At 38.0% G+C, this 24,807-nt stretch overlaps 1 protein-coding gene across 1 annotated transcript; it reads right to left on the bottom strand.

The window, feature by feature from the left end:
• Nucleotides 1–194: 194 nt before the first annotated feature.
• cip2a (cellular inhibitor of PP2A) lies at nt 195–24,807 on the bottom strand. Its single transcript, XM_033986121.2, has 22 exons — nt 24,704–24,807; nt 24,380–24,482; nt 23,757–23,904; nt 22,857–22,969; nt 22,682–22,776; nt 22,459–22,555; nt 21,991–22,113; nt 21,775–21,914; nt 21,581–21,656; nt 20,899–21,129; nt 15,321–15,483; nt 13,656–13,803; nt 13,245–13,344; nt 12,711–12,829; nt 11,705–11,888; nt 10,452–10,526; nt 10,140–10,250; nt 9,672–9,868; nt 9,144–9,257; nt 8,673–8,755; nt 6,213–6,352; nt 195–450 (listed from the first exon to the last, which is right to left on the bottom strand). Exons 2-22 carry the CDS (start codon nt 24,479–24,481, stop codon nt 304–306), a joined length of 2,706 nt encoding a protein of 901 aa, XP_033842012.1. The 5' UTR covers nt 24,482; nt 24,704–24,807; the 3' UTR covers nt 195–303.

Genomic DNA, 24,807 nt, shown 5'->3' with positions numbered 1-24,807 from the left:
TCATTGCCTCATATATTCCAGTTAAACTACACTGAGACCTTTCACTGAGACAAAGAAGTGCAGTACGCTCCTGCAGCTAAACTTGAATTTCCCTTGGGATGAATAAAGTATCTATCTGTCTTTATCTATCCATCTGTATCTAGAAATGACTTAAATAACTTAGGCTTAGGAAGAAAGATGTGAAGTACAATCATAAAATCTACCAACATTTATTTTTAAAAGCAAGATATAATCCATGACACTTTTATTACTAAGCTAAAAATGGAAAAGTTGATGAGTGTAGGTTTGTTAAAAACAGTGTTGTCATAGCGACACGTTGGAGTCGTTCTTCATTTTGCCGCTGCTCAGGCTGTGGATCATGGCGATCATGGCTGAGTGTTTGTTCAGTTCATCTTCTTTCTGTTTTAGCTTCAACTCCAGCTGGCTCTTCTGCTGCTCCAGAGCCGTTGCCTTAGGTACACAGCAATAAAACATTTTCTTTAAAGCAAACATTGTGCTTGTGTCTGCTATATAGTTATAATCCATGACACTTGTGTATTATTATGTTATAAATTGTACATTTTAAATCGCAATATTCAGCTAAAAGAAACAAGTCCACTGACTTCACATTACAAAACTGCAGTGCCCAGTGGGAGCTGACGTTGCCGTAAACGTCATCAGAACAAAGAGTCATGCTGCTGTTGGCTATGTCCAGTCAGAGCTGGTGGTGCAGTGCTTTTATGCAATTTTGTGGGTTTAGAAAGGAGCTAAAACTGCCACAGGCTGGAACAATTTATGGACTTGTGCAGTACCCAGTAAACTTTATGACATGACATGTAACTAATTATATGGTTAGAATTATACTCTGTATTACCCCAGTACCTCAGTTACAATAATGTGAGTTTTTGAAATGAGTTACTTTCCAACCCGGTTTAAAAGTTATTTAATCTACACTTCATATTTTATTTATGCTTTAAAATTAAATCTATGAGATGTATGATCTTCAGTCTAAAGTCCCATTCACACATGCCGTTTAAAGCCCCAGTCACACACATAGTTTAAAGCCCCAGTCACACACATAGTTTAAAGCCCCAGTCACACATACAGTTTAGAGCCCCAGTCACACATACAGTTTAAAGCCCCAGTCACACATACAGTTTAAAGCCCCAGTCACACATACAGGTTAATGCCCCAGTCACACATACAGTTTAAAGCCCTATTCACACATACAGGTTAATGCCCCAGTCACACATACAGGTTAATGCCCCACTCATATATACTTTAATGCCCCAGTCACCCACATAGTTTAAAGCCCCAGTCACACATACAGTTTAAAGCCCCAGTCACACATACAGTTTAAAGCCCCAGTCACACATACAGTTTAAAGCCCCAGTCACACATACAGTTTAAAGCCCCAGTCACACATACAGTTTAAAGCCCCAGTCACACATACAGTTTAAAGCCCCAGTCACACATACAGTTTAAAGCCCCAGTCACACATACAGGTTAATGCCCCAGTCACACATACAGTTTAAAGCCCTATTCACACATACAGGTTAATGCCCCAGTCACACATACAGGTTAATGCCCCACTCATATATACTTTAATGCCCCAGTCACCCACATAGTTTAAAGCCCCAGTCACACATACAGTTTAAAGCCCCAGTCACACATACAGTTTAAAGCCCCAGTCACACATACAGTTTAAAGCCCCAGTCACACATACAGTTTAAAGCCCCAGTCACACATACAGGTTAATGCCCCAGTCACACATACAGTTTAAAGCCCTATTCACACATACAGGTTAATGCCCCAGTCACACATACAGGTTAATGCCCCACTCATATATACTTTAATGCCCCAGTCACCCACATAGTTTAAAGCCCCAGTCACACATACAGTTTAAAGCCCCAGTCACACATACAGTTTAAAGCCCCAGTCACACATACAGTTTAAAGCCCCAGTCACACACATAGTTTAAAGCCCAAGTCACATATACAGTTTAATGCCCCAGTCACACATACAGTTTAAAGCCCTATTCACACATACAGGTTAATGCCCCAGTCACACATACAGTTTAAAGCCCTATTCACACATACAGGTTAATGCCCCAGTCACACATACAGTTTAAAGCCCCAGTCACACATACAGTTTAAAGCCCCAGTCACACATACAGTTTAAAGCCCCAGTCACACATACAGTTTAAAGCCCCAGTCACACATACAGTTTAAAGCCCCAGTCACACATACAGTTTAAAGCCCCAGTCACTCATACAGTTTAAAGCCCCAGTCACACATACAGTTTAAAGCCCCAGTCACACATACAGTTTAAAGCCCCAGTCACTCATACAGTTTAAAGCCCCAGTCACACATACAGTTTAAAGCCCCAGTCACACATACAGTTTAAAGCCCCAGTCACACATACAGTTTAAAGCCCCAGTCACACATACAGTTTAAAGCCCCAGTCACACACATAGTTTAAAGCCCCAGTCACACACATAGTTTAAAGCCCCAGTCACACATACAGTTTAAAGCCCCAGTCACACATACAGTTTAAAGCCCCAGTCACACATACAGTTTAAAGCCCCAGTCACACATACAGTTTAAAGCCCCAGTCACACATACAGGTTAATGCCCCAGTCACACATACAGTTTAAAGCCCTATTCACACATACAGGTTAATGCCCCAGTCACACATACAGGTTAATGCCCCACTCATATATACTTTAATGCCCCAGTCACCCACATAGTTTAAAGCCCCAGTCACACATACAGTTTAAAGCCCCAGTCACACATACAGTTTAAAGCCCCAGTCACACATACAGTTTAAAGCCCCAGTCACACATACAGTTTAAAGCCCCAGTCACACATACAGTTTAAAGCCCCAGTCACACATACAGTTTAAAGCCCCAGTCACACATACAGTTTAAAGCCCCAGTCACACATACAGGTTAATGCCCCAGTCACACATACAGTTTAAAGCCCTATTCACACATACAGGTTAATGCCCCAGTCACACATACAGGTTAATGCCCCACTCATATATACTTTAATGCCCCAGTCACCCACATAGTTTAAAGCCCCAGTCACACATACAGTTTAAAGCCCCAGTCACACATACAGTTTAAAGCCCCAGTCACACATACAGTTTAAAGCCCCAGTCACACATACAGTTTAAAGCCCCAGTCACACATACAGGTTAATGCCCCAGTCACACATACAGTTTAAAGCCCTATTCACACATACAGGTTAATGCCCCAGTCACACATACAGGTTAATGCCCCACTCATATATACTTTAATGCCCCAGTCACCCACATAGTTTAAAGCCCCAGTCACACATACAGTTTAAAGCCCCAGTCACACATACAGTTTAAAGCCCCAGTCACACATACAGTTTAAAGCCCCAGTCACACACATAGTTTAAAGCCCAAGTCACATATACAGTTTAATGCCCCAGTCACACATACAGTTTAAAGCCCTATTCACACATACAGGTTAATGCCCCAGTCACACATACAGTTTAAAGCCCTATTCACACATACAGGTTAATGCCCCAGTCACACATACAGTTTAAAGCCCCAGTCACACATACAGTTTAAAGCCCCAGTCACACATACAGTTTAAAGCCCCAGTCACACATACAGTTTAAAGCCCCAGTCACACATACAGTTTAAAGCCCCAGTCACACATACAGTTTAAAGCCCCAGTCACTCATACAGTTTAAAGCCCCAGTCACACATACAGTTTAAAGCCCCAGTCACACATACAGTTTAAAGCCCCAGTCACTCATACAGTTTAAAGCCCCAGTCACACATACAGTTTAAAGCCCCGGTCACACACATAGTTTAAAGCCCAAGTCACATATACAGTTTAATGCCCCAGTCACACATACAGTTTAAAGCCCTATTCACATATACAGGTTAATGCCCCAGTCACACATACAGTTTAAAGCCCCAGTCACACATACAGTTTAAAGCCCCGGTCACACACATAGTTTAAAGCCCAAGTCACATATACAGTTTAATGCCCCAGTCACACATACAGTTTAAAGCCCTATTCACACATACAGGTTAATGCCCCAGTCACACATACAGGTTAATGCCCCACTCATATATACTTTAATGCCCCAGTCACCCACATAGTTTAAAGCCCCAGTCACACATACAGTTTAAAGCCCCAGTCACACATACAGTTTAAAGCCCCAGTCACACATACAGTTTAAAGCCCCAGTCACACATACAGTTTAAAGCCCCAGTCACACATACAGTTTAAAGCCCCAGTCACACATACAGTTTAAAGCCCCAGTCACACATACAGTTTAAAGCCCCAGTCACACATACAGTTTAAAGCCCCAGTCACTCATACAGTTTAAAGCCCCAGTCACACATACAGTTTAAAGCCCCAGTCACTCATACAGTTTAAAGCCCCAGTCACACATACAGTTTAAAGCCCCGGTCACACACATAGTTTAAAGCCCAAGTCACATATACAGTTTAATGCCCCAGTCACACATACAGTTTAAAGCCCTATTCACATATACAGGTTAATGCCCCAGTCACACATACAGTTTAAAGCCCTATTCACACATACAGGTTAATGCCCCAGTCACACATACAGGTTAATGCCCCACTCATATATACTTTAATGCCCCAGTCACCCACATAGTTTAAAGCCCCAGTCACACATACAGTTTAAAGCCCCAGTCACACATACAGTTTAAAGCCCCAGTCACACATACAGTTTAAAGCCCCAGTCACACATGCTGCCTGACCTGGGAATTTACTCAGCATTTTGCCTGAACATTTTCTTTGCATTTTTGACGTGGCAAGTTTCCAGGTAAATTCGCGGGAATATGGGGAATATGCAGAGACTGGAGTGGGCTTATGTGTGAAAAATGCTGTGTTTCATTTACCCTTGGAGGTCAGATCCAGTTCCAGCTCCTAAATTCAAACTGAAACACCCTTCCATCTCAGAATACCAGCTTGGAAACTCAGGTAACATTTCAAAACTCCTAGATCTCAGTTATCTCCTGCGGATCTACCATTTAAAATATTTGAAGGCAATGGGAATCTCTTGTGATTATTATCTTTAGCCATTTTTCAGCTAACCATGTAGACCTTTAAAACCTGTTAGGAACTGCTACAATCAATCAAATGTATTACAGATTTTAGATTTCTCCCAAATGGTAAATGCACTGTAAATAATCCATAGTTAGCCACTTATTGTACAAATACTATAATATACTGAAGCCACTGCCTATTCTCCTACTGTTCTTGACCTTTGTGTTGCAACACTGTAATTTCCCTATTGTAAGACAAATAAAGGCTTATCTTTCATCTTCATTTTAAAACATGTATCCCGAAGTCCAATCAGATTCACAATATCTTTCTGAAAACTCATAATTAAACTGTAAACCCCAAAGGCTGTATAAATGCCAGTGGTCATCTATAACAGTGTACATGTAATAGTATTAAATAGAATTTAATATGTAGTATCTCTTTGCAATGTTACATAATGTGTAAAAATAAGCAGTGAAATGTCTATATGATGGGTACAATCTGTGCTGTGAGGAATCAGATAAATGACAACTGTGAATAAACAAGAGCACGAAAAAGAAACTGCCAGATGTTAATTGATACTTTTCTCGAGGGTGTGAATCTAACAGAAAGCACTACTCTGCTAGAAGCTGTTCCACAAATTAGACATATTTTGAGCTTTGTTTTAACACAATCTGACCAGAAACAGCCGACTTGGTTGGAACTACAAGAGCTGAGATGATTTGTGTGCTTAAACTCCAGTGTCTCACATAAAATTACAGGCAAGTTAGCCAACAGTTTTTCAGTTAGTCACTCGCACCATTGTGGAAAATCACGCCCCTAAACAGGAATATGAACGCTCATATTGATCACAGCCTCCTGAACATGAGTTGTACAGTATATAATATATGTAGTGTATAATTAGTAAATTATTCTGCATAAAACTGCTAACTGTGTAGTTTAAATCTGTACAAACACAAAATGTGATTCCTGTATTAGAGTTTGTCAGTTCAGATTTCAGTCTTTTGTCAATTCTTCTGGACGTGTTTAAAACGTCAACTTTGAACAGAATCTTATTGTTAAAACATAAAAGAACAGAAAAAAAATGTAATTAGATGTTTTTCCCATATCCTTCAGCCCTACTGAGTTTGGGCTAAGGGTCAACTCCTTCATAATGAAAAATGGCGGCTTCATACCTTGATGCTGGCGTCTTTTCGTGCTTGCTGTGTTTTATCGAGCTCTTTCCTCAGGACATCCACAGTTTCCTCCAGGTCGCGCCGCTCCTGCTCCTTCTCCTTCAGTTTCTGTTGCTCAGCTCTGAGCTCAGAGCGCAGACCTGACATATGTTTAGAAAAAGTGAGAAAGGCCAGTCACATCACTGAGGCTCCATAACTCAGTGGCCGCGGTTATAAGCTCACCAAAATCAAGTCATTTTAAATCTCAAATCTGCCGTTTTTAGGCAAAGTCCTTGAAAAAGTTGTTTACCAATAGCTTATTAAATTTGTCCAAATGAACAACTCCTTTGATGTTTTCTAGTCATCAACGTGAGAAATGACATCCGCCTGAACACTGATGCAGGCAAAGTCTCAGTCTTGATCCTGTTAGATCTGAGTTCTGCCTTTGACACTGTGGATCATGGGATCCTCCTACAGAGACTGGAGGACTGGGTGGACAACTCTGGTACTTTTTTGAACTTGGAAAATGTGTCTCAGATAAAATGTCTCTGACCTGTGGTGTTCAATTTCTACATGCTGCCATTATGCAGCAATAATGTGTCTTACCACAACTCTGCAGATGACACTCAGATCTATGTCTCACTGCAGCAGGTGAATATGGACCAGTGGATTCACTCACTGCATCCAGCACATCAGTGTGTGGATGCAAAACAACTTTCTTCAGCTAAACTCAGACAAGACTGAAGTCATCATCTTTGGCCACAGAAACACAGAGAAAGTGTCAGCAGTCACCTCCAGTGTCTCTCTCTAAAACCTTCAAATCAGGCTAGAAATCTTTGGTTAATAATGGACTCAGACTTTAATTTAACAGCCACATCAAATCAATAACATCTGCAGCTTTTTACCATCTAAAAAAGGTATACTGTCAAAACCAGACTTAGAGAGACTTGTCCATGCGTTTGTCTCCAGTAGGTTAGACTGCTGTAACGGCCTGCTCACTGGCCTCTCCAAACGAGCGTTAAGACAGAACAGGGTCCTGACTAGAACCAGGAAGTACGAGCACATAAGTCCTGTGCTCAGGTCTCTGGCTCCTGTGGCTCAGAGAATAGAGTTTAAAGCAGCTCTGTCTGTGACCAAGTCTCTCCATCGACCAGCACTAAAGAACATCTAGAGCCATGTGAACCATCTCACACTCTGAGGACTTCAGGGACTGACCTCCTGCTGGTCCCAGAGTCAGGACTAAACATGGAGAATCAGTGTTTCAGTTTTATGCAGCTAAAATCAGGAATAATCTTCCTGAAGATGTGAGACAGGCCTCGACTTTGACAATGTTTAGATACAGGCTCAAAACCGTTCTTTTTAGCTGTGTATACGACTGAAAGGCTTTTATTGTGCACTCTTTTGTTTTAATGTTAATTTTATGATGATTATTTGTGATTATTTATGTTTTGATTTGTGTGATTTTAATGTCTTTCTTATTCTGTAAAGCACTTTGAATGACTCTGTGTACAAATTGTGATATACAAATAAACTTGCATTGCCTTAAAGGTTTAGAAATCAGATACTAAAGGGCATTTAAATTGCACAGTCTCATGTGAGTATTCAGAGAAATAAGAAATAAGGTGAAATAAGGGTTTGAAGTTTGCTTGTCATTTTAATCTTTCAGCTCCAAAAATCTGAAAATAATCCGATTTTGAGTGTGCATATAACCACAGCCACTGTTACCATCAGGCAAGTCCCTCTGGCATAAAAACAGTCCAGCTGCCATTTGCCCTGAGCTCAGGCCACAGAGCTGCAGTCTGCTGTTGTGATGTGTTTTTAATGTGTTTTATGTATGACTCTTACGATGAATGTTGTGTCTTGTTAAAGAAAAAAATTCTGTCACCTGCTGGGACAGACAATAAAGTTTATCTTTTTGTCCATCTAACCACCTTTCCGTTCATCTAAATTAAAAGAACAACAGACATTTGGGTGTGTAAAGACTCTTTTCTGTCAAATCAAATCAGACAACAAATCAGCTCTACAACAATTGTAAGAAGACTTTCACAAACATTACATAATCATTTATGTAACTTTTTAAATTTGAGACATTTAAACCTGTCCGTTTGTGTGACCTCTCCTGCCCCTGCTGAACACTCAATAAAAAATTGCCATGTTAAAATTCTAATAAAGACCTTAATATATCTGTAGTGCTAATAATTATGTAACTGTCCCTTCTTAAAGAATGACATTGTAACAGTAGAATTGTATTTTTCTCAGGAAATACAGCCGTCTCACCACAGGACATCAAACTGGAGCATGCTCAAAGTTTTTCAGAAAAGATTTCAGAAAAACATTCTAATTCCAAAATACACATACTTTCAAAATACACATATTTTCAAGGAAGAAAAACATCATTTAGAAAGTCATTTAAAGTGATAAACAACGAAAAGGGCGTCACATCAAGTACTCATATATTACAGATCACTATGATTCACTGACCTGCGATATCACCGTCCTTCTGCTGCAGATCTGAGTGTAGAGATTTGATTTCTTCCTCTCTCTCCTCCACCAACACCACCATCCTTAGATACAGATGACTCACGTTAATTAGTCATATGTTGGTGTCTCTTTATTCATCCAGAATTGATCCAAGGTAGAAAAGGTCTCCATATCAAAAACAGTGACAAGATAACTGCCCTTGAAATCCTTAACAATCCTACATGAGGTTTTAATATAAATATGATAAGTTTAGACCAGGTTTAGTATTTGGTGGTTGGTTCAGTCCTATTTTATTTTTATCCCGTTTTTTCATTGTTTCGGTTCAATTCAGTGTTGTTGCACCCTTTAGTTAATTTAAAGCCCAATGTTGAGGTGGCCCTTGGTGCAGAAAACATTAACTGATCCCTCATCTAAGCCACAGATAACCTTATGTGTTGTGGTGTTTTAAATATGAGAAAATAAGTCTATAACCTGTCGTTCTGCAGCTGAAGTGTCTCATGGTTTTTCTTCAAATTGTCATTTTGTTTCGTCAAAGAAATGTGAGCTGCCTGCAGCTCCTTCAACAGACGATCACTTTCATTCAACCTGAAAGAAACATTACACAATGGATCAAGCACTGATCTACATGTCAAATATTTTACGAGGTTCTATGACCCAAAGTGCCACAGGGAATGTTTAACATGTGTGTTTTTACTGAACAACCAGTTTAGTTATACTCAGTGAAGATGTTCTCTGACGGCATCACTTTAGCTTCTTCTTGGTCAAATATAATAAAAAAACAACTCATGTTCACAGGCCTTTCACATCTAAACAATTAATCAATGAATCAAACAAATAATCGCTAGATTAATCGATTACCAAAACAATGGTTAGTTGCAGCCCTACACATTATGTTTAGTAGTAAAATGTATGGATGGACTGACTCATAACTAACCAGCTGGAACAAACAAAGTGAACCTTGACAATAAAACTCATTAAACTGTTGTTTTCCCTCCTGACCTGTTGAGCAGAGTGTTGTATGCTCCCTTCAGCGTCTGATGCTCCTCTGAGTCCTGCTGCAGTCTGCCGTTGTGTTTAAGCAGCTCTTCGATGTCACACTTACACCTCTCCACCTCCAGAACCTGATTACCCAGGTCGCACTGCAGCTCCTCGCGCCTACGCTCTGCCTCTTTCAAGAGGCAACCCAGCTTTCGAGCCTGGAATCATACATAATAAAGAAATACTTAAATTTAGATTACTTTACCAAGGACTGGTATAACAATGCTATTTTACAGACAAACAAATATTATATGGAATGTCTTCAGGAAATTTATCCAGAGAGCTTATTTGTTTGTAAGAAGACCAGATAAAATCATATTGTCATACTGCCCAGCCCTATCAGCACCGAATTAACATCAACAAACTATTTGAAATATATATACAGATAATATAACACAGTAAATAATTCTGGCGAAAAAAGAAGTTTACCTCAGCCTCAGCCTGAGCTTGTTGCACTCTAAACTGAGAGATGAGACGGTCGGCCTGAGACAGAGCCAGAGCTTTAGCCTCCAACAGATCCTGAAGTCTGCTCTCTTTAGACTGAAGAGATAAAAACATTGAAACCTTATTGTTTTCTTTTTATAATGCACCTTAGACCACTTCACATGAGAAACCCACAAAAGTACAGGAGAAGAAATGGTGAGAAAGGTATCAACTAATTTATTTATCTGGTGAGACTGATACTGTATGTTTGATATAAAATACAAGACAACTGGCACTGTACAAATAAAAAGAACATACCTCAAATGCTGACAGCTTCTGCTCGTACACATTAATCACCTCAGACACAAGGGAATCCTTTGGCTTCTCCTGTAACTATAGACAACATCTTCTTAATTTATTGAATTTGTGAGGGATTTTTTTTAAATCACATTATTCAGCAATCAGGAATATTGTATAGACAGGCAGGCTACAGATTTCATTGTACTACTTGTGATGCAGTGTTTACCCATTAATAAAAGAAACTGACATGACAAATTATACTTTATGCTTCTTACATAAGTAAACATAACTACAGTTATAAAAAAAGAGTTGCCTCTAGTCATTTTGTGATACTTGACTAACAAAAAATTAAACACGTTCAAAAAAAAAAAAAAAAAAATCTCCATTTAACAATAGAAATCTTAGTCTGGCTATGTCATAGCCACTATGATATAGTATATATACTGTCTGGCCAACAAAAAAGGCGCCACCTGGATTTAACTAAGCAAATAGGTACGAGCCTCCTGCAGTTGTTCAGGTCTAGGTTCAGCAACAGTCTGCGCTCAAAGAATGAGGTCAGCTGACACCTGAATATACTGAATGACCAGGTTATTCCATCAATGGATTTTTTCTTCCCTGATGACACGGGCATATTCCAAGATGACAATGCCAGGATTCATCAGGCTTGATGTGTCATGCTCCTGAGTGGTTCAGGAGCATGACACATCATTATCACACATGGATTGGCCACCATATTATTATATAATATAAATTATAAAAGAAAAAAAATATTATATATAATTTTTTTTATTGTTAATTGCTATGGCAACACTGCTAGATTTGCAACTGTCTGAAACCTATGGATAGTTTGTACGCAAACTATGCAACATTAATTTAGTTGTTCAACTATATCAGACACACACACAAAAAAACAGTCAACAATTATTGATGAATATTCATAGTCCATTATTAGGTTACTAAGATTGATCACAACTGTATCAATATTGCAGTCTGAATGGACGCATTGAGCAAATCACAAAGGATGTTGTTTTTTAAGTCTAATAATTTCCTCCACAAACAACATCTCCTGTCTGATTCTGCATAAAAGCTGCTAACCCTGTAGTTTAGATCTGTACAAACATGTTCTGAAATGTGAGTCTTTTATATTGTTTGTCGGTTCATATTTCAGTTTTCTGGTCAGTTCTTCTGGATGCAATGTTTGTCAGAAACATAACAATTAGAGATTTTCCCTAAATTGTTCAGCTCTGTCTGCTATGCAAAATAATATGTACCGCGAGTCCCTTGAGCATCTTGTCTGCTAAACCGTTGACAGTCTTGTGGATGGAGCCTGTGGATGAGTCTAAAATACTGCAGTTTGTCCGAGTGGGCGGGAACTCCTGCACGGCAACGCGTTTGACAGACAGCTCTGCCTCCCTCTGGCGATAGGCATTGTTAGCAGCAATACACTCGCCCAGGCTGAAATAAAGCATGCACCATTTGAAATCAAATAATGTGGAGAACAAAAATCTCAAGTTCAGTGTTTCCAGATGAAATCTGGTAGCTCAGAAGCACAGTAGCTCTCACTCACGCTTCACTGCAAGAAGGTCCTGGTTTTGATTCCCAGGTTGCCTGAACCTTTCTGTGAGGAGTTTGTATGTTCTCCACATGTCTGGTTTCCCCTTAAACCCATGCACAATAGGTGAAAATCCTCCAGTTAAGGTACTTTCTGACCAAGACTAGGTCAAGATCTGGAAATGGGTCCCCAGGCGACATTCCTGATAGGTCATCCTTCAAACAGTGACACTGCTTGAAGGATGTGTCAGAATAAATTTCTCTCACAAGGGAACAATAAAGTATAATAGATAAAGAAAGGAATGAATTTGCATCAGGAATGAAATTAATTATCCAGGGAATTATAAAGTACACTCTTGATGTTGGGCGTGTGAATATTTTTATCTTGATTTTTACTACATATACACCTGTATGTGTAATCTCTCAGTCATCAAGGGCTGATCCATAGTAAAAGCCAAAGTTAAATCTGACCAGAACTGAAGAAGCGGCTTGGATGAGCAGCGAAATGTCTTCACTCCTACTTCCTCCTTTTTGTCCAGTTGACAGATTTAACTTTGTCTTTTACTATGTACACCTTAATTTATTATTATCTGCTATAAAAAGTGAACCTCTTCCCCTCATGAGATCAATTCAGTAAAAGGCTCTTGGGTTTCTCTATATTTATGCATGCCACAGTTTGAGAACTATGAGGTTATATCATAATAGTTTTTCAGGACATAGACTCACATGAGGGCAGGGAATTCTGGGAGAGGAGTGGCTTCAAACAGCAGTGAGAGTGCTGTCTGAACACTTTCTCTGTGATGGGACGTCAGTGCCAACGAAAGAGGGGTGACGATCCTCTGGTCCTGTGGAACGATAAACCACAATTAGACTGTAAAGTTAGGAAAAAAAACCTCAAACTCTCACTTTGTCTAAAACCAAAGTAAAAACATAAAAAGTACTATACTATGCCTTTTAAGAGTATCACATTCAGAACGAGACAAGATTTTGAAATCATTTATATTAAATAAATTGTGCAGTTCAGTTCACAATTTAGCCCTCACCATTTCTGATTTACTTTATTTTATATTTGATGTCACTGTAGCACTGATTTGATGTCACTGCAGCTTCTCAAGAAATGTAACTCATCAGCATTTAACCCTTTTTGTCCAATCCAAATGTAAACACATTTAAAAAATATTCTATTGTGCAAGATCTTGTCCCTATTACTCAGCATTTTTATTTTGTTATTATATCATTCTGTTATTCACATTTACTCACCTGCAGCATCTTGTAGAAGCTGGTCACCATGTCCTTCACCTGTTGTCTCAGTTTACTCATAAGCTCCAGCGTTTTCAACAGGGCTTCAGAACTGACCTGACTAAAAACAGACATTGTTACATTCAATACAATGCTATTTGTTACTACTATTTGACACATTTATGCAAGTGAATACACCGATGACTGTATTTGCCATCTGCACATTACATAAAAAGAACTAAAAGCAAGCACTTATTTATGTGTGAATGAAACAAAACACAACTCCAGGTATGTTTTAGATGGAGAAACAACATTGTAACAGATGAGAAAATAGCATAATATGGACCCTTTAAAGATAAATGGAAGTCCAAAGCTAGTTCCACTGTAACACCGTATTGCAAGTAACTGTTGATTACAGTAGATGTCACTGACCTGAGGCTGTTGTCGGACAGGGGGGCAGGGCGGCTCAGGGGGCTGTTGTTATGACAACAGGAGAGCAGCTCTTCCACCTGTGAGAGGCAGAGCTGAGCACTCACATGCCTAGAGACCACAGTCCGTGTGGAGTCCTCCGCACACAGCAGTGATGGGGTTAAGGGTTATCGGGACAAAATTAAACATGTGGATTTGTGCAATATTTTATCATTCATCATTGAGGTTCTCAATGAAAAGCATTGGTGGAAAGGTTTGACTAGTACTGAGCTGAACACCAATGCCAAAGTCTGTACCAGGAGAAAACAGGAGACAGATCAGGCGGTCCAGCAGGTCACAACCCGTTTGAAAAACCAGGAGGTCATAGGAATGGTAAAACATGGCAGAGCAGGTCACTATTGGGGAATAACAGCTAAAATATGATCTAAGAGCACAGAAGCAGAGAGGAAAAGGCTAATAGTCCTTGAGGTCACAAAGGAGGAAGAGGAAGGCTACAGAGTCAAAGCAGTGAGCCAGTCCAAGCAAGGGAGATGGGACATGGGAGGGTGTGACCGAGCTGCCTCAGGTGAGAATAAGCTTCCTAATCAGGGTCACGTATTCCAAACTCACAAAACCTGCACCAATGGTATAGCACAGAAGAACTGGTGAGCAAAATCCAAACCTCCAACATGTGCTCTCTGGCTGCAAAACTCACTCAGGGCAGCTATGGATGGTACCATGACCACGAGTCCTGTGAAAGCTAGCTGAGGTCATTGAGGGGCACAGGGTTGACAAAACCAGCTCAGCATCTCTATAGCAGCTCATCCAGTTTGTTAGACAAGGTGGCACCATCTGAGACAAATCTCTACTAGATCTATTTGTATTTGATTATGATAATTTTTTTTACCATATTGTTATTATTTTTATTGTTATTGTATTTATATGCATTATTTTGCCTTACATTGTCATTATGTGCAGCAATTTGGAAACTGCCTTGTTTGTAAAATATGCTATACAAATAAAGTGGACTGGAAAATAGCAATGCCATTTGTACTACCCTTTACAACAGAGGTCACCAACCACCGGACTGGGGATCCCACTCTCTTTCACTGATCCCTGAAAAAAATCTCATGATTAGTACTACTTCTTATGAGAAAAAAGGATGGGGACCACTGCTTTAGAAGCCTCTCAAAGTGCTACACTGTGTATAGCTCTTAGTGACATCTAGTGAAAACCAAGCATCTAAATACTATTCTTGCTAATGGACATCTATATCAATAGCTCTTTTCACACAAATATTAAATATTCAACATCTCAATTACCACTAGAGTTAGTCTAAAGCCAAGTCTGGTCTAAAACATTGCTGAAATTGGCCTAAACCTGGATTAGGTCAGACCTAACTGAGTATAAACAAGATCTAAACCAGACTTATCTTGTGTATATTTACAATAAAGTCTAAATTGGCAATGGACCCCGAATATCAGCAGAGGAAGCCCATGTACCACCAGTGGTACACATAACACTGTTTGAGAAACACTGGTCTGCATTTGTACCAGTGTAGTTCAACTGTTGAAATAATTAATATGTTTAGAAATAATATCACTTAGTACTATAAGATTGCATAAAAATAGTAATAAAAAATACAACATTATAATATTGAATTTTGCATAACTAAATGTAACAGGATATCAAGCAGGAGGCTGGTGACATGTGTAATTCTGGTGCAGTGTTTTTTGAGCTGAGCGTCTCCCTCTGCGGAGTCCAGGCCCCGGAGCAGATCCAGCAAAACCGGAAGCAATATTTCAACATAACTCATGAGGCAGTCCGCCACAGAGTCTGCCCCCAGAGCCTCCTGTAAGGTTAGGGAGAGGCGACACAAAAGTTATTATACTAGAACAACCTTTTACCATCCCAATAACAGAGGAAAAGAAAGTCTAAATAGACATTGAGTATATTTCACACAGCCAGTAAAAACAGATAACTACAGATTACACACGTGGACAAAATTGTTGGTACCCTTCAGTTAATGAAAGAGAAACTCACAACGGCCACAGAAATAACTTGAATCTGACAAAAGTAATAATAATCACAAATTCAATGAAATTTAACCAATGAAGGTCAGACATTGCTTTTCAACCATGCTTCAAAAGAATTACTTAAAAAAATAAACTCATGAAACAGGCCTGGACAAAAATGATGGTACCCCTAGAAAAGACTGAAAACAATGTGACCAAAGGGACATGTTAATCCAAGGTGTGTCACTAATTAGCATCACAGGTGTCTACAATCTTGTAATCATACAGTGAGCCTATATACAGGGCTACAGGTCATCACTGCTGTTTGGTGACATTTGCGAGTACCACACTCAACATGGACCGGAGGAAGCAAAGGAAAGAGTTGTCTCAGGAGATTAGAAAGAAAATTATAGACAAGCATGTTAAAGGTAAAGGCTATAAGACCATCTCCAAGCAGCTTGATGTTCCTGTGACACTTATTATTCAGAAATTTAAGATCCATGGGACTGAAGCCAACCTCCCTGGACGTGGTCGCAGGAGGAAAATTGATGACAAATCAAAGGGAAGGATAACACAAATGGTAACAAAAGAGCCCAGAAAAACTTCTAACGAGATTAAAGGTGAACTTCAAGCTCAAGGAACATCAATGTCAGATCACACCATCTGTCGTTGTTTGAGCCAAACTGGACTTAATGGGAGATGACCAAGGAGGACGCCATTGATTTGTTGAAAACAAATCATAAGAAAGCCAGATTGGAATTTGCCAAACTACATGTTGACAAGACAGTTTCTGGGAGGCCCTATGGATAGATGGGACAAAAATGGAACTTTTTGCCAAGGCACATCAGCTCTATGTCACAGATGGAAAAATTAAGCATGTCAAGAAAAGAACACTGTCCCTACTGTGAAACATGGAGGAGGCTCTGTTATGTTCTGGAGCTGAGCTGCTTTGCTGCATCTGGCACAGGGTGTCTTGAAACTGTGCAGGGTACAATGAAATCTCAAGACTATCAAGGGATTTTAGAGAGAAATGTGCTGGCCAGTGTCAGAAAACTTGGTCTCAGTCACAGGTCATGGGTCTTGCAACAGGACAATGACCCAAAACACACAGCTAAAATCACCCAAGAATGGCTAAGAGGAAAACATTGGACTATTCTAAAGTGGCCTTCTATGAGCCCTGAACTAAATCCTATTGAGCATCTTTGGAAGGAGCTGAAACATGCCATCTGGAAAAGGCACCCTTCAAACCTGAGACAACTGGAGCAGTTTGCTCAGGAGGAGTGGGCCAAAATACCTGCTGAGAGGTGCAGAAGTCTCATTGACAGTTACAGAAATAGTTTGATTGCAGTGGTTGCCTCAAAAGGCTGTGCAACAAAACCTTAAGTTAAGGGTACCATCATTTTTGTCCAGGCCTATTTCATGACTTTGCTTTTCAATCATGCTTCAACAGAATTATAAAAAAAATAATGTCTGACTTTAATTGGATACATTTCATATAATTTTTTATTATTATTAGTTTTGTCAGATTCAAGTTAAATCTGTGACCATTGTGAGTTTTTCCTTCATTAACCGAAGGGTACAATTTTGTCCACGTGTGTACATCTGATTCCCCAGTTAGCTCAGATTTTTGGGCTGTGTTTACATGCCCAAAAGACGTCTGATCAGCCAAAACACCTGTGTAGTTAATGGATTTTTGAACTGTTGTAACTGACATTTTAAAAATACAATATTTTAAACTTTCATTTTAAAATGTAAAGTTTTCCTTGTCAAAGCCTGCACAGGTGAGATCAATCCAATAAAAATCAGATTACTTACATTAGAACGGATTTCATTACTATGATTGAAATGAGATCATGGTCAGAATTTTGGTATGCATGTAAACAGTAGGGCTGTAGGCCTTTAGACAACTAATCAGATGAAGGAGTTTTAGTCGACTGATCATTTTATTTGTATGATAAGGATTTATATGGGACAATAGCAGAAAGGAGACGTTAGTGAGTGAGTTAGCTGAAGATTTGTTATTTGCTGCTATTTAAAACTAAAGTCAGACTAAACTCATGATTCACATGTTTAATCTGTCTTTATTTAAATACACGTTTGTCTACTACATTTACTTTTCTGCATAAGTAGTTGTTGCATAAACTCCCCCTGCAGGGGTAGTTTTTGAGCGCAGTTTGGGTCAGATACAATGACGGAGTATAAGGGTCAGTTAAATAAAATAAATTATGCAGGTGCTACGAGAATAAAGTCGACATTAAAGACATAATTTTACGAGAATAAAGTAATAATATTACGAGAATAAAGTCATAATATTACGAGAATAAAGCCGTAATATTACGACAATAAAGTTGTAATATTATGAGAATAAAGTCGTAATATTCCGAGAATAAAGCCGTAATATTACGACAATAAAGTTGTAATATTACGAGAATAAAGTCGTAATATTATGAGAATAAAGTCGTAATATTATGAGAATAAAGTCGTAATATTCCGAGAATAAAGTCGTAATATTCCGAGAATAAAGTCGTAATATTCCGAGAATAAAGTCGTAATATTCCGAGAATAAAGTTGTAATATTATGAGAATAAAGCCGTAATATTACGACAATAAAGTCGTAATATTACGACAATAAAGTCGTAATATTACGAGAATAAAGTCGTAATATTCCGAGAATAAAGTCGTAATATTCCGAGAATAAAGTCGTAATATTCCGAGAATAAAGCCGTAATATTACGACAATAAAGTTGTAATATTACGACAATAAAGTCGTAATATTCCGAGAATAAAGCCGTAATATTACGACAATAAAGTTGTAATATTACGAGAATAAAGTCGTAATATTATGAGAATAAAGTCGTAATATTCCGAGAATAAAGTCGTAATATTCCGAGAATAAAGTCGTAATATTCCGAGAATAAAGTTGTAATATTATGAGAATAAAGCCGTAATATTACGACAATAAAGTCGTAATATTACGACAATAAAGTCGTAATATTACGACAATAAAGTCGTAATATTATGAGAATAAAGTCGTAATATTCCGAGAATAAAGTCGTAATATTCCGAGAATAAAGTCGTAATATTCCGAGAATAAAGTCGTAATATTCCGAGAATAAAGTTGTAATATTATGAGAATAAAGTCGTAATATTCCGAGAATAAAGTCGTAATATTCCGAGAATAAAGCCGTAATATTACGACAATAAAGTTGTAATATTACGAGAATAAAGTCGTAATATTATGAGAATAAAGTCGTAATATTCCGAGAATAAAGTCGTAATATTCCGAGAATAAAGTCGTAATATTCCGAGAATAAAGTTGTAATATTATGAGAATAAAGCCGTAATATTACGACAATAAAGTCGTAATATTATGAGAATAAAGTCGTAATATTATGAGAATAAAGTCGTAATATTATGAGAATAAAGTCGTAATATTACGACTTTATTGTCGTAATATTACGAGAATAAAGTCGTAATATTACGAGAATAAAGTCGTAATATTACGACAATAAAGTCGTAATATTACGACAATAAAGTCGTAATATTACGACAATAAAGTCGTAATATTACGACAATAAAGTCGTAATATTACGACAATAAAGTCGTAATATTACGACAATAAAGTCGTAATATTACGACAATAAAGTCGTAATATTAGGAGAATATAGGCTGCTCTGGGTGAATGAGTGACTAGTGCGTTATGAAGAATTTGGAGCGTTTTGTTCAAATATAGCAATTTCTTCTTCAGAAATGTGAGAATGTGCGAGGGTTTGGCCCTCACCTGAACCTAAATGCAGTTAATGTGCTTTTCCACTGCAAGCAAGATAGTGGTCATTTACATCTTTGCTTAGATGCCTGTATCTTAAAGTTAAACTAATTTTTTTGTTGCTGTAAATTTTGATTTTGCCATTGTCCATTATGTTATGATTTGCATTCAATTCAATATGTTTGTATAGTCTCTATTGCTATATCTATTCCATCGCAGTTGGGCAGAATCATGTTTATTCTGTGGAAAAAGAAAATACAGTCTTTCTCCATCAATTCTATAGAAAATGAGTCACTGATGATGAAAGTGCATGGGTTAAAACATACAAACATTGAAAAAAATGTACATTATTTGACAGTGATTTATGAGTAAGTCTGAGGAGTGCCAGAGGCGATCTATGTATTATACTTGACTTAAAAACGAAATGCAGTTTACAGCTTCTAATTTTATGAACCTATAGACAAATATAAGAATTATACATATTCCACAGCAACATTACTGAATATAATTAAAACATTATTGTCTATATCTGACCTAGAATTTTCTAGAAGAAAACAGAAAGTACTACAATGCAGTAAATCTGAGGCGGCTAGGCTCACAGGGCTTCAGAAAACTGCTTTATTTTCTGTTGGGTAAAATCAACAATCATTGTTATACTTGGCTATTCGAGGGTCTTGTCACGATAAACAATGAGGGCCGTTGTCATAGAGATAAACAACTTTTAATAATATTGTTTTTTTAATGTGAAAAAGTCCTCAAAATGTTGCATATGACCAGAAGCCTGAAAAAGTCGTAATTTTATGAGAATAAAGTCATAGAATTACGAGAATAATGTCATAATATTACAAGAATAAAGTTGTATTTTTATGAGAATATAGGCTGCTGTGCGTGAATGAGTGATGTGCATTATGGAGAATTTGGAGCATTTTGTTCAGATAAACTTTCAATTGGGGTTTACACACGATGAAATACTGTGTCTTTTAGCCCACCATCACCACACTATCATCAGTCTAAGCACTTTGAAGGGACACTGCAAGCATTTGAGTTTGTTTAGTTGGACGACCCATACAGATTTGGAAGAAATAGCTATACCTGAACAAAATGCTCCAAATTCTTCATAACGCAGTAGTCACTCATTCACGCAGAGCAGCCTATATTCTCCTAGTATTATGACTTTATTCTCGTAAAATTACATCTTTAATGTAGAAATGCTACGACTTTATTCTCGTAGCGCCTGCATAATTTATTTTATTTAACGGACCCTTATACTCCGTCGTAAGATACATAGAGATGTGTACCGGTAATAGTTTTGTGAGCTTTTGCCACAATCCCTTTTGGTCGGCTAATTGACAGACCGGGCTGACTCAATGTATCTAAACTCATCTAGAACTAATAAATAATACATCTTAGAGAAAGATCTCAGAGAGTCGTGAGCATTGTTTAGGCTATAAAATACCAGTTTATTTTGCGCATTTGTGTATCTCACCTCCAGTAGTTCATGTAGCAGCTGCAGAGCCTGTAGTGTGCTCGCCTCTGCTCCCTCCACATCAGAGCTCAGACACTGGACCAGTGCCACTCCAGAATCCTTCACATCAGGATCATGTCCCTGTCTGCGCCCCACCCGAAGTTTAGGGGCTGCGGCGGGTTTGAAGACTACCTCACAGAGCAGCGAGCGGAGACCAGATACACGACACATCGACAAAAGCAGCTCCAGCACCTGTTCACACAATTCTGTCAGTTGCAGTGTAATGACATGAAGGTGTACTCAGCGCCAATATCACTATGAGCAATTCAGTTTTTTTTAGAAAAAAAATACTCAGCAGATGTCAAGCCTTATTTGTACTGGACTGGGTCTACAAATGTGCCATAATAATCTTGTGGCTAAAACTCCTTTAAACTGACAAAAATTGTGACAACATATAAGGAGATGACTTGTTATTACTACTGTATATTAAAAACAATATTAAACCTTAGGTCATTTGTGCTGAGTCTGCTGATAGGGCAAACCAGTTTTATGGTGTTCATTATTACATGTGCATTGGTCCAGTACATAAAGAAATATGTATGAGCTAGGTCAACACATTATACATTATAACAGTTCAAATGTCAGGCCAAGTATGTGTGTGTATATATATATATATATATGGCCAACATTTAGCATATCTTACCTTAGCAGCTGACTCAGAATCTTTTGAATGTAAAAGCCCCAAAACTTTCAACACACAAACAGAAAAGTGCTTATACCTAGAGGAAAATAAATAAATGATGCAAATAAAGTTTACAAAAATTACATTTGATTATAATTTGCATTCTATAAATAAAATAATATTATAAGAGAAAGGAAGATAAAGGGTAGTATTACCTGGTTAGATAATCTGCAATCTTTGCATTTTTCAGAAGGTCAACCAAAAGGTCAACAGCATATTTACAAATGTCATTACCATTTACAATGAGGTTAAACACGAGCTGAAATGTCTGATGGATGTTTTTTGCATCAAAAAGCTACAAAAAAATTAATAAGTTAATAATTATGTTGTCCCAGGTGTTGTATATTAAAACGTAATGTTTTAGGACATACCTTCTCTCCAACCTTCTCATTCATTGTGAGACTGGCCAGAATAGACAGAGTAAACACCACCACTGTCAAACTGTGGTGAGCCAAGAAGTTTATCAGTGTGCGGTAAAAAGGCTTTAAGTTGTCCTGTGATAAAAGAAATAATATCGTATGTTATAGTGTTTCTTTTAAACTACATCCTTACATGTATCAAATTGTGAAAAGGTTCCATATTATATCTTATTCAGGCCTTTGAAACTACTTTAACAGCATAACCTTTATCTTTCATGTTGAAGTAATTAACGTAATTAAGTTGTGACTGCTATGCATGAAAACAGCATCAGAGGGTGCAAAGAGGGTGAAGTAGTTCTAATCAAACTAAATATAACAGTGATAAATAGCAAGTGGTGAAGTCAATTTGTACTGAAACTTTTGAGGTCCTCAACTTAAGTATCTAAATATGCAGGACTGCACAAACATAACTGCACTCACCAAAGATTTGATATGGCTTTGCACAGAATGATTATCCCGACAGAGGTTAGCCATAAGGCCAAGACACGGAGTGATGAGTTCATCATTGTGAGACTGTCTGTGAAAATAAGAAAATATAATATTCCCAATTTACATACAGCAAGCACTTCCTAATATCTGAAACTGCAGATCAATGAAAAATCCATAGTGCATATGTGTAGACTAGAGCTTCTCATTAACTTACATATTGGTCATGAGGAATGTGATGAGTTCATAGAAATAGCTCATTGACTGAAAGATGTGAGTGTTGTAGGTCAACTTTTGAAGCACCCGGAGACACTGAAAGAAAGAGCAAAAGGCCTTACGGAATTTGAGAAAAAAATAAATAAAATCTTCTGAGAGGTCTGAATGAATCTGACCTGCAGTACGAGCGGTTCTCCAGGTGTGGCGCTGTGACTGTGGATAATAGATGCCAATGTGCTTGAAAGGCTGTAGCTGCTGTGGAGCACCTCTCGACTCTCATCATCACAGGCTAATACAGAAAAAGTGCAATATAAGTAATATGATTATTCATTTTCTTTACACAAGATTGAAAAAGTATACAGATAACACAGGTATATTTTGAAATGTATATTTTTCTTGGCGTATTTTTATTTATTTATTTGTTGTTTATGCACTCCCCATTGCAGGAGGTTCTCTTATCTTATCGTAGCTATAGTCAAACAAACACGGTTTGCTATTGAACTACCTACCTAAATTCTCTCTGGCTTCCTTGGAAGTTTTGTCACGAGATCAAATAAATTCTTACATTATACTAAACGTACATGCATTGAATGAGAACTTTGCCATTTTATACAGCATATATGTTTTACGCTTTGCTGTTATCCATTACATGTTAGTGTTTTCAGTATCAAGGGGTCAATGTTGTACCAAGCACAAAAAATGTTTTATTCAACAGTTTTATAGTCATTTCATGGCAGAAAAACTGAAATATTACATTTCCACAAAATGACAAAGGTAAAGCTGTGGGCATTACCGGTAATAGTCCGATTAGGTTCACCAGGTCTATTATGATTATGATTCTTATGTACTGACATCTGTTTATTTGATATCTTGGTAGTTTGGGCTGCACTCTGCCACTTTCCTCTGAAGTGCCAAGTAATGTTGGTGTAACATGTCTAGAGTATATTATAATAGAAGATCTAATGAACCTAATTGGACTATAAAGGTATGAGCAGGTCTCCATTTACAATGCATCAATATTTTTTTATTTTAGCCTTAACTGAAAAATGTGCATTACATTATTTCCATTAATTTACCCAGCTGTTCCAGCAGAGAGACGATGGAGCTCGTCAGGGCTGGACTGGTGTTTGGGTTTCCAGCTAAATCCGAGAGTCCAGTGACACATTCAGTGGGCAGTGACAGGCCCGGGGTCAGCAGCTGCTCTGAGGGTAAAGTGGACACCTCCTACAAACATAATAAAAGCAGGTTTAAAAAGATAAGAGTTTTGTACAACCAATTCGTTTTTTTAAATTGTTAATATAAAAAATGTGCAGATAATATTTATTAACTTTGCACTGAAGGAATTTAAATGTAAAGTTTGAGGTTGCTACATCTTAAATGTTAAACCAATGTTAAAGTTAAGAAGCTAAATGCTAAACAGGATTTATTCAGGTATTCTGACATAATATGATGAATGCATTTATGAGTAGTGACTCTTATCATATTAAGGCTGTAGGTATTATGGTTCCACAGCTCTTTGACTTACCTTTTTACATATTTTTTACAATTGTATCTCTATGGATGTTTTGCACATCAGCTATCTCAATGGGCAGAATACACATAATGATTTCAAATTAAATGCTTCAAATATCATGTTTTATATAATATAATAACCTCACTGTGTTACTAGGAAGATTATAAGAAGAAATGAAATGTTTACCTCGACTTGTTTCTGAAGTTTTGCAGCATTTGTGGCTGTCCTGCTCTCTTTGTACTGCTGGATCTCCATCAAAAGACACTTCAGACGGGTGGTCATGTCCATCCTTTATAGCAAAATTAAACCAATTCAAACGTGTTATAAAGTTGAATGAATTACACGCGTTAGCTCCAAAGATGACAGTTGTTGCTAGTTACTCGTCTTAGCTGTGCGGGCGCAGTAAACACAGGGTGAATTTCTCAAGTAATGTTGTTCCAGTATACAGAGAACCAATATGCTTACGAATCGCTTATCAAAACTGTCAACAACTGTTATTTGTGAGTGTACCTGAATGTTTTTTATTCCTTTTTTCACAGACAACAACAACAGCAGCAGCAGCCGCTGACCACCGTGGAACCTCCCGCTTCACTTCAAACAGACGGGACCGGTCC

Source organism: Periophthalmus magnuspinnatus, chromosome 20, assembly GCF_009829125.3.
Source record: "Periophthalmus magnuspinnatus isolate fPerMag1 chromosome 20, fPerMag1.2.pri, whole genome shotgun sequence".
Taxonomy (NCBI): Eukaryota; Metazoa; Chordata; class Actinopteri; order Gobiiformes; family Gobiidae; genus Periophthalmus; species Periophthalmus magnuspinnatus.
The sequence above is the reverse complement of the archived record's forward strand: the minus strand, read 5'-3'. Positions and strand labels throughout refer to the sequence as shown.

What these genes read in the sequence shown, in the direction of transcription:
- cip2a (XM_033986121.2), bottom strand. Translation starts at nt 24,481, where the DNA reads ATGGACATGACCACCCGTCTGAAGTGTCTTTTGATGGAGATCCAGCAG. An exon ending in AGAAGCTGTCAGCATTTGAG is followed by an intron (nt 10,251 to 10,451) that starts GTATGTTCTTTT and finishes TTATCTCTTCAG; the next exon opens with TCTAAAGAGAGCAGACTTCA. An exon ending in AAGCTCAGGCTGAGGCTGAG is followed by an intron (nt 9,869 to 10,139) that starts GTAAACTTCTTT and finishes GTATGATTCCAG; the next exon opens with GCTCGAAAGCTGGGTTGCCT.